Source organism: Gadus macrocephalus, chromosome 12, assembly GCF_031168955.1.
Source record: "Gadus macrocephalus chromosome 12, ASM3116895v1".
In the NCBI taxonomy this organism is placed as follows: Eukaryota; Metazoa; Chordata; class Actinopteri; order Gadiformes; family Gadidae; genus Gadus; species Gadus macrocephalus.
In genome coordinates, this window is record NC_082393.1 from 26,711,556 (window position 1) to 26,722,318 (window position 10,763).

The following is a 10,763-nucleotide window of genomic DNA, read 5'->3' on the forward strand; positions in this document are numbered from 1 at the left end:
CTGGTGAATACACAAGATCATCAAACAATGGATCACAGAAATCATAAATGTTAGCAGACTCAACCACATGCATTCCTTTAGTGAGCGTCTTTATCAGCTCTTGCACATTGGTTGGGTCATACTTTTTATGAAGTTATTAAAAACAATGTAGATTAAATTAAATTACGTTCTTATTTCATGGGCAGCCAACCATTGAAGGTGGCCTAGTTTTAGAAGAAACCGGTATACAGCCTGAGCGCTGTAAACGCTGGAACATAGCAGGTTCCTGATGGTGTTGATTCCTTTAAAGACATTGTCCCCCTCCACATTGACCATGTGCCACATTGTTGATTTTTTTGTCCTTGTAGTCAACATAAAATACAACAATTGTAGATTATGAAACAAGTATAACTCAATAACAGGCACACAAAAGACTGACTGGTTTCAGGCCGATTCATCCTGAACTCCAAAATAACCTTGTATCCCTGAAACTAAGTCCTTCACAGAACAGTAAACCGATAGCAGAGTTGCCTTTATGCTCTCCTTTGTTGCACATGGGCCTATTGGTGAGCTGGGATTGGTTTGCTTGAGAAGTAATCAAAGTAATTAGAGGGTGAGGGCAATATTGGTCTGCGTTTTCTGTAGGAGAGTGGGTGGCGAGAGTGGAGCTGGTAAAAGTAGAAACCCAGAGGCCACAGAGCAAGCTAGGCTGACACAATTTATGACTGCTCGTCATATTGATGGAATAATGAGATGAAACGTGTTGATGCGTAGGATCTGTTTTGTCTGGCTCAATTAAAAGACAATAGAGTACTTGACAGATCAACTTGACGTACATGTCAGGATCATCAATCCGGATCCGGATCATTGAATGAGTCATAAAGCACTGAATCATTCTCTTAAGTCCACAATAAAAACTGGAGGGGTGGACTCACTCAGGATATGTTTACTCCTTTGTTTTTACTCAACCGACTTCAAACCACATACATTGACCTCCTGTGTTTTGTCTGGCTAGAGTTAGCTGACGAGCTAAAGGAAGCAGGATGTTTTGTGGTGCCATTAGTGAGCTCCCAGGCTGGACCACAGCCCAAAATCTTAATACAACTCAGGCAGGGGAGGGCCTGCCATGGTGCCTCACTTTCAGACATTAACACACACATACATAATACATAACTCCGTTGACTCACTAAACTTGTATTGTCAGGTTACTGACTGTGTATACAAACAATGACATCACTGTATAAGGCATTGTTCCTGGTAGAGACCAACCTAGAATATTCCACCTAAATATTCCATCAGTGTTTAAAAAGGACTCAACTGAGCTATAACTCAATTTAGAGTAACAACAAGATGCCGTCAGCGTGTGTGTGTGCGTTGAAACAAGGAAACCACCAAGACGTCAGCAACGCCACACATTAGGAATAAGCAGTGAGAGGAGCAGTACAGGTTTCTGCTTGTAGCATTCCAGCCAGCCCCTCACTGCTCCTCAGACCTCTCTACCGACGTCATCCTCCCTCTGAACCACCGGGCGGCAGATAAGCAACGCAGCTGCATCGATTCTGGCTTCAAATGACTACAGTGAGGAATAAATCAACACATTCTCACTCAAAGGTTCTGAGAGGAAGAACCCAGTGAAGGCTCAGCGGCCTGAGGGGGCTCAGAGGACTGCTTCTGCTCTGGTCCTCAGAGAGGGAGAACAGGCTGCAGTCACATGCATGGTACGAGGGGAGCTGGGGATAGACAGAGAGACAAATAAATAGACCGATTCTGATGCCCCAGGAGGATGTCCATCATACAACACAACAGAGGAACACACACTCCATCCATGATAACAAAGCTGTTGCTTAATGTTGTATAGCTTAACTGAATGAATGCTCCCTCAGAAAATACTGCGTTTAAATATCTATCTTAGTGTCTCAGACAATAAAGATAATGAAAGCTTGACCCACCCTCACACACACACCCCCACCAATTATTAAAGCACATAGGGGAAAAGCAAGCCCCAGCTGACGCCAAGCTACAAACACAATGACACAATGAGAGGGGAAGCAAGAAGGCAGATAGAACAAAGCAGTGTAACCCAAGAGAAAGTGAACCTGAAGTAGGAAGTGATGGGGGAGAAGGAGGGAGGGGTAGAGATGAGATCAGGAGGACGGAGGTCGCCACACTGCGACGGGGGGGCGGGCAGCACAGTGTGAAATAACCACACTATTGGATTACAATGACTGGTGAGGGAGGGGGGTGTAACATGGTGGGCAGGGGGAGTGATGGGTTCTCTTCATTAAGTGTGTCGTGTTCAAGAGGCAGGGAAAAAAACTCAAGCTTCAAACTGTAGCTTATTTCAGCCAGGCTACAGCATTCTGTGAGAGCTCTACATCCTAACTATGACTCCAAACCAGTCTAGGCCAATATAAAATAGTTAGCTACAGCACCACTAGATACTAGAGCCCGACCGATATATCGGAGGGGCGATATTATCGGCCGATATTGGGCATTTTCGATGTGCTCTAGAGGAGATTCAAAATATATCGAGATATAGTAAAAAAATATCGAGATATTCATTTTGGCCCATATCGCCCAGCCCTAGTTGGAACTGCATTACCTTATTATTTTAGTGAGGACTCATAAATAACTACAAATAACCATAGTTAGGGAAATCTGTTTTGTTACACGTTTCTGGAATTCTCAAGTCTCAAACATTTCCTGGAATACAGGAGGGAACTTCTTGTTAAAAATAAAATGGGGGCATGAGTGCAAGATTTTTCCGGTCAGCCAGCTTTTCATAAATTAATAACTGAATGGTATTTCATTTTGATGAAATTCCCCTCCCACATACAAGTACATCTAGGCCATCATTCCAAGCAATAAGGACTTAATATCCCCATACCCCTGTGCATTACTCTCCTATCTCTCTCCATGGCCCAATTACACGTCAGACATAAGAAATGTAGGTCCCATCCATCAAGCCAGTATCATAGCTGTTCGGAAGACTGGTACCTGGAAGCTACGGAAGCCCGGGTTTCTCAATGACCCAACGACAGTAGCACTAGCTCCATAGCCCTTAAATGTGCAGAGTGGAAATCATTGGCTAATATCGTATATCTAAAGAGGTTAATGGTTAGCCTAAGAGATAGCTAAAGACTCAAGGAAAGCAAAGTGCAAGGGCTACAGTCCATGCCATGAATAAGAGTGTTCGTTTGTATCAAATAAGTTTGACTGCAGGCGAGTTCGAATGAAAATGGCAAGTCGTTAACTTCCAATGGATATAAAAAAATTAAGTATCGAGTGAAAAACAAGCTTATAAATAACTAAAGTTAATTGTCTCATTTTCCTTGTCATTTTTCCTTCAATCAATTTAACAATTCCAATCATGCATTCCAATAAAAATCTAGCTCTATGACAAGGGGTTAAAAATCGAATCATTAACCTTATGCTTTTTAAGGCACTTAATAGTTTAGGATGAGGTCATGAGTGCATGAGCGCATGACCACACAGGTGTGGTCACTCTATTGTGAATCATAAAGTGAGCCACAGCCTTCATACAACAACTACATGAGATGGTATCAGCATTTACAGGAATCCATTCAGCAAGCATAACCAAATTTTGCTTTTTTGAATAGCCACTTAATGGCAAACGTAACTAACCTCTAGGAAACAATACAATAATAGGAAGGATGCTAAATCCAAAGTCATCAACTGGCAAATTTGACCTATTAAGCTGCAATATAACTCGGTTCCTAGTTGAAGTATGGCCATATATATATATATATATATATATATATATATATATATATATATACACACACACATATTCAAATAGCAACCAATAAGTAGAAAATACAGTGAGAGAAATGTTTCCATTTATTTTCTAGGGCACTTCCGTAAGGCTTCCTTCTCCCTGAAAACACATAAAACTGCGTGGCAACAAGCAAAGAAACATCTGTCGGCCATTCCATAACACCATCATGTCCACTCCTCTCTCCAGTCTCCAAAAGGTCCTCACTAATCCACACCAGGGATTGTGCAGTAGCTACATTTCAGCTTTATGTTGAGGGCAAGTCGTTTTGTGAAATAAGAAGAGGAATGCTGGATAGGTATAAGGAGAAATAAATTGAATAGGCAACTGAGGAAGCAGAGGATATAACACCTCTTTACTGTTCCCCAGAGGCCAGGGTGGAGGAGACATCATGGCCCGGTGGGAGACAGTGGGAGGCATGACTTCATCCGTTAAAGTGGGACTAAGAGCTAGCAGGATCTGTCACTGATCTAACTAGTCCTGTACTTTAGTCAAACTTCAATGATACACATGATGTTGGCGTTTGCATTGTTTGTTGTATTAGTTATAGTACTTATAGTTGTGTAGCATCTTATCCTAGCTATCTCTGTTGCATACGGGGAATGGGTTAACCTAGTGAATGTTGGTGCTTGGCACTTGGTTCTTTGAACATCCCTACTGCACCGACAGAGATATATTGTTGTTTCTCTTCTGACAAAGTCGCTTTGGATAAAAGCATCTTCTAAACACCCTAAATGTAACTGTAAATGTAAAATTGGTTTCAGGATTTAGATCCTGTAAAGAGCATTACCTGTTGAATAAAGTATTCCTTGTCATACTTGTTTACTGGAGGTATTTCCAGTAAATACCTGTAAATACGTCATTTTCTAGATTACGTAAAAGTTAAAGACCCCAGGTTGTGGACCAGTACTCACCGCGTCCTTCTCCCCGGGTCGGGCCATGGTCTCCCCGGGTCGGGCCATGGTCTCCCCAGGCGGGTCCATGTTCTCCCCGGGTCTGTCTATGACCTCCCCGGGTGGGTCCATGTTGCTCAGCTTCCTCTTGTTCCTATTCTCGCTCTGCTTCATTTCGCGCCGCAGGACGCGGGCGTTGGACACGTTGATAGCACAACTTGTTGTTAAACACAACTTGTTGACAGCACGACTTGTTGACTACTCACCACAGGTTAACTGGTCAGCGGGACCAGTACCAGTGGTTTAATCTGGAAGGTTCTCCCCGCCAGTCATCCATTCCTGGTCCGCGGGCAGCCTGATCCGGATGGCGGGCTGAAGGCTGTCAATCACCCGCTGCTCCTAACGAGCGGCCGCTAGTCCGGGTTCAGAGGAACAGATTTAGGGACAGACCTAGTGCTCAGAGGGACAGACCTAGATTTCAGGTCCTCCTGAGGGGACAGACCTAGTGCTCAGAGGGACAGACCTACAGCTCAGGTCCTCCTCGGGTTCAGGTCCTCCTCCTGAGGGGAAAGACCTAGTGCTCAGGTCCTCCTGGCGGCTCCAAGGTGAGCTTCATATGATCGGGTCTTCATGTGATCAGTTCTTCATGTGATCAGGTCTTCATGGTGGACCCCCACCGTGTTGGTATCCATGGAGTCACTTGCTTAAGAACAGAAGCCGCGGCGTGTTAGCTGGTTAGCGTTAGCGTCCTGTGTTGTTAGCTAGTTACCGTTAGCGGCTAGCCGGCTAGTCTCCTCGCTACCTGCCTCCTCTGAAAGGTGTCACCTCCAAAGTGTACATTCCGCGACATGACACACGCGGAACAGACCCGCCGTCACCTGCCTGATGGACGTGTGCAGATCAACCGGCCGCCTGGGTCCCCTTCGGCTGGACCTTCATGTCTGCTGGCGGCTCAGATGTGACCTGAGTTGAGTCTGGTGCAGAAATGAACCAGCAGGCGGCTCACACTACACAGTCCGCCCCGCTTCCTGAACCCCTACCCCTCAGCGCACGCCACACAGCCCCGCGTCCTGAGTCTGATCCCTCGGTTCACCCACAACCAGCTTCTCATCCCAGTCACACCACAGCCACCTGTCTAATGTTATGTTTTATTTAATCACTTATAAAATTCGAGTTGTAAATGAGTGCCCTAGGTCAACGATCGGGAAGAGCTCTTTGCCTTCAATCTTAGTATGTTGGTGTGTGCTGCCGCCTTCTGTTGGAAGTTAGGAAACACAATAAATTGAGACCAAAAGATAAGTCTATGCAAAATAAATGCAACAAAATATTAGTAACTGGGAAATAGTGAGAAGGGGGTCATCGTTTTATTGCAAAATATGTTTACCCAAAAACATTTTAGGATAGGCTATCACATGCATGAAATAAACTAGGCCACAATTGAAAGACCCAGATTTACAGCCACCAAAACTTGCATTAGTTTACACTCCCTTGTTTACATACATACATACATACATACATACATACATACATACATACATACATACATACATACATACATACATACATACATACATACATACATACATACATACATACATACATACATACATACATACATACATACATACATACATACATACATACATACATCTAAAATGGCTCACAGTGAAGCAGATTACAGACAGGTTTTTGGATTATTATAAATGACACACGATATACATTTGAAGACACCCAATTTGACAACACTTTGGTTCATTTATTTGTTTAATATGCCTAATGGTTGTGCTTTAAGGGTTACAAACTGTAATCACTTTAGACGTTGTGCCACCTACTTCTATTAAATAAATACTCTAAGAAAGAAAGTCATCATAATGGTTGAAAATGTTGTCCAAGTTATTTCTTATTTATGAGGAGCAAAGACATTTGAAATATGTGTCTCAGCAGCTAGACAGCAACTGGAGACGTTATTGCACTGTAACCCATAACATGCATGGTATGTGAATATTAGCAATATAACAATTCATGCACTAAAAGCAACAAGCGATTTAACATATATTTAACCAAAGCAAACTGGACTCACACTGTGTCCTTTAAAATATTTCAGATTGTCTTTTATCTAATGATTGTCAGAAATGCTAACAGGGACATGTACTTTAAATGTAAAAATGCAAAAATAATTCAAGTTGAACTGGCTTTCAAAAGTTACAAAATAATAATAATCAATGTATAAAAGGGTCATACTTGAGTTTGGACTATTTTCACAACTATATTTTTAACATAAATAGTTGATCAAATAAAACATTGTACCACTTGGACCATTTTAAAAATATCAAATCCCTTTTCTAATTTCACAAACGAAAGGCAAATAAGTTATCAAACAAATCTACACGGGTGCTTTTTCTCTTCTGTTTAGTAGTCTAAAATAAACTGCTGCTTTCCATTAATTGTCTTCATAATTATGTCAAATCTTTTAAACGCAGTGACAGCAAACAGCAGTTTGCATTGAATATGTTCAAATGTTTATGAATGCATGTTTTGGCATATAAGCAGAGTGAAAGGTTGGACCGGTCTCTCATTTTGTAAAAATTAATAATAAAAATGATCTGAAAAAATTAGCTCTGTAAATTACCTTGATTTGATCCAAATATTATAAGGCGTTAACCTTATCTGTAGCTTTCATAATACTAGGCAAAAAAATTATAATTTGTTTTGTTAAACAATATGGCTTTTTCCTGTTAGATGATCTAACCACATGCAGCTATTATATACACTATCAAACATTAGCATTATTATAAATCACTACCTCAAATGGAAGCACTTTGGTTTTGGTTTTTCAAAGCTCTATCTCCAATGACATGGATAATATTCTAAAATGTTAATCCCAGCTGAGATCAGACAGAAACTCAAAGAAAAGAGAACAACCATTAACCTGTGGAGCCTTAATAAAAGCCCTTAACGATCAACTCCACTGTACACAAATAAGACACAGCCCTTAGGAGATCGACATTCATCCACAGTTATAAATCAGCCTCTGACATCACACTCATTCACCTCAGCAAAAGGGATTTTTACACACATCACTCAAACACTGTTCCCCAAGACAACTCAGAGATCCGTGAGGACCTATTCCTGGTTGTGTTCCTAAAGCAGACCACGGTTTTTGTTGCAGGATTGAAACCTCGGCCAGGAAGGCAGTCTGAACAGCATGTTGGAGGAGAGTCTGTCCCAGGCAACCTCCCCAGGAACCACTCAACAGACGGCCAGCTGGAGTGTGGTGGGACGTCGGGCCTTCAAGACACCCCAATCAGGAGAGAGAGTGAGCTCACAGAAGCGTCCTGAGTTTTGACCTGGGTAGAGCAGACAGAGACAGCAGGTTTTAAACATGGCTCTGAACACTGCTCTGAACAGAGATGATGACAGAGTTTGGCTGAGATCCTCTTCAGCCAAACCATGTCATTATTTCTGTGGGTAGCACTTTTCAGAACAATAACAGGCAATAATACAAGAGGGAGGAAATAGAAAAAACTGCTGCAAAGAAGGACACATATATATATATATATATATATATATATATATATATATATAAAGAGAGAGAGAGAGAGAGAGAGAGAGAGAGAGAGAGACAGAGAGTGAGAATAAGAGAGCGAGAGAGAGAGAGAGAGAGAGAGAGAGAGAGAGAGAGAGAGAGAGAGAGAGAGAGCGAGAGAGAGAGAGAGAGAGAGAGAGAGAGAGAGAGAGAGAGAGAGAGAGAGACAGAGAGAGAGAGAGAGAGAAGTAGTAAATTAGAGTTAGGTTTCAGGTTTTGCTCCCTGCAGGTGCAAAACATCAATCTATGACGTTGAATATACTGCATCACAAAACCACTGATGTTCGTTTTTTGGATGCAAGTTCTAAAAAAAGTTGTGTTTCATGTGTGCTTGCATGTAGAGACAGCAACTGTGGAGACACACGGAGCCAGCGGGCCGTACCTTTCCCCGCAGGGGGCTGAGGGGGGGAGCAGGAGGGAGGGGGGCAGAGAGAGGGGGAGAACGAGGCTTGGGAGGAAGGAGAGAGGCGGAGGGAGCAGATCTTGCGCTCATTCTCCTTGGAGGATGGCCAGGATGGAAGGAGGGAGAGGATGATAAAGGTAGGAGAGGATAGAGGAGCCCAAGCAGGTGAACAGGGTGGAGATGAATGTCAAAGGAGAGAATTAGCAGAACATAAAGAGCCATTACCATAAAACCATTTTCTTCTCTTTTCTTGAAGAACAATCACACTGCCTCTCGAACATTAACATCAGAGTCCTTACCTGTAGGTTAGTCTTGGCCTTCTTCAAGACGTCCCTGGTTCTTGACACTGCAAGCACATAAACAAAGAGAGGTTCATCTTTGACAGCTGCGACTCTTTAACTCAACAGAGACATGGAGACCAGCTCCATGTACGCCACTCCATCATGTTAACGTCTCTCAGATGTCATGTCAATGTTTTATCTGGATTGCGAATGGAAGAGAAAGAATTGGAGAAAGTGGAAAAAGAGACAAATAAGGAGGGAGAGAGAGAAATAGATAACTATTGTATATGCAGCAAAACCATGGCTCAGAAAAAAAGAGTTGAGATAATTGAACGCTTACATACTTTTGAATGGAACAAATGCATTAGCCATGGTAGTGACAGACAATCATCTGTAAGAGGCAGACAGTCACACATGTGGAGGGAGTTGAGAGAATAACCTCGCTGCAGTGTACTTACAGCCTTACAGATACAGTGTATCTTGGCCTGATATGTCTCCAGGAAGGAGGACACCAAGTCTCTGTAGCTGAATATGGATATGATACGATGCACCTACAGCACACTGTCTGACCACCGCTTGAACCTTCAGTCCAACAATCAGCTCGAACAAAGCATTAGAAGAACAAAATAAAGACGAAAAGCCCGGTGTGGGAAACGAAGAGGCAGCGGGTGAGAGGAGCTGTATGGCTCTGAGGGGGGGGGCTGGGGGGGGGGACTCACGCTGGCTGACGATGAAGGTCTCCATGGTGTCCTGGTTGAGGCTGCTGCTCCTCAGACGCTCCTTGGCGTCCCGGAGAGCCTCCCCCTGCTCCGAGAGCTTCACCCGGAGCGCCACCAGCTCCTCCTTCTGCTGGACAGACGCACACGCACACACACACACACACACACACGCACACGCACACGCACACACACGAGCAGAAGCACACGCGCTCACACACATACACACACACAACCACACACACACGCACACGCACACACACACACACACACACACACACACACACACACACACAGACACGCACACGCACACACACACACACACACACACACAGACACGCACACGCACACACACGCACACGAGCAGAAGCACACGCGCTCACACACATACACACACACAACCACACACACACGCACACGCACAACCACACACGTACACGCACACACACACACACGTTGTAAGACAGTACTGCATGATATGGATAACATGGTCATGTTCCAAATATATTTCTCAAGAGCCGCCTTGCAGTAATGTTTTACTGAAGAGTTATTGTTATAATCTTAAATGAGCGCACATATGCTGCGCTGATCTCACAGATGTTGCTAAATGTTTGGTAACACCCACAAACTCTGTCCTCAAAGGTACCTCTGAACCCATACATTGTGTGCATTACTGTATTACTGTGGTATAGACATTGCATTCTCCCTAATGGTATCCCTTCAGGGAACGCTGCAGCATGGTGCGGGTACACCCAGCGCTCTGTACCTGCTTGGTGCTGTCAGAGCTGGGCAGAGCAGCTCTCCAGAACATCCTGAGCAGAGAGTGGGCCTCCTGGAGGATCTGACCCAGGGTGTGGGTGTTGGCCAGCAGCGCTCTGACGGAGCCCATATCTACGGCCTGAGAGGGAGAGGAGGTCCAGGGCGTTAAAGGACCCGGCCCAGGGACCAGGGGACTCAGAAGAACACAGACATAGTGTCTTCATCTGGCTAGGCTTACACCGACCAAAGAATAACACGTTTTGGTGACTTTGTTCCTTCACTTTGTATGGTTTTTGAATGATGTGATTGTTATACTCGTGTTTTATATTCCCATGCTAGGGAAAGGTTGT

The 10,763-nt window shown here is 43.7% G+C and overlaps 2 protein-coding genes across 9 annotated transcripts in view; both read right to left on the reverse strand.

Annotated features, from left to right (window-relative positions):
• Window positions 1–5,707, reverse strand: part of mast2 (microtubule associated serine/threonine kinase 2) — a 107,816-nt gene extending 102,109 nt beyond the window's left edge. For 3 of the 8 annotated variants that reach the window (XM_060067087.1, XM_060067078.1, XM_060067077.1), the window contains exon 1: window positions 4,690–5,706. In XM_060067087.1, the coding sequence (XP_059923070.1) occupies window positions 4,690–4,842 (153 nt within the window). In that variant the 5' untranslated portion in view covers window positions 4,843–5,706. Of the gene's footprint in view, window positions 1–4,689 lie in introns of all 8 variants that reach the window. The other 5 variants (XM_060067081.1, XM_060067079.1, XM_060067075.1 and 2 more) reach the window with 3 other exon arrangements.
• A 306-nt stretch (window positions 5,708–6,013) lies between these two features.
• Window positions 6,014–10,763, reverse strand: part of LOC132468591 (myomegalin-like) — a 32,074-nt gene continuing 27,324 nt past the window's right edge. Inside the window, 6 exon segments of the mRNA XM_060066314.1 lie at window positions 6,014–8,015; window positions 8,637–8,751; window positions 8,957–9,003; window positions 9,658–9,787; window positions 10,421–10,631; window positions 10,729–10,748. Of these exon segments, the coding sequence (XP_059922297.1) occupies window positions 7,918–8,015; window positions 8,637–8,751; window positions 8,957–9,003; window positions 9,658–9,787; window positions 10,421–10,631; window positions 10,729–10,748 (621 nt within the window). The 3' untranslated portion in view covers window positions 6,014–7,917.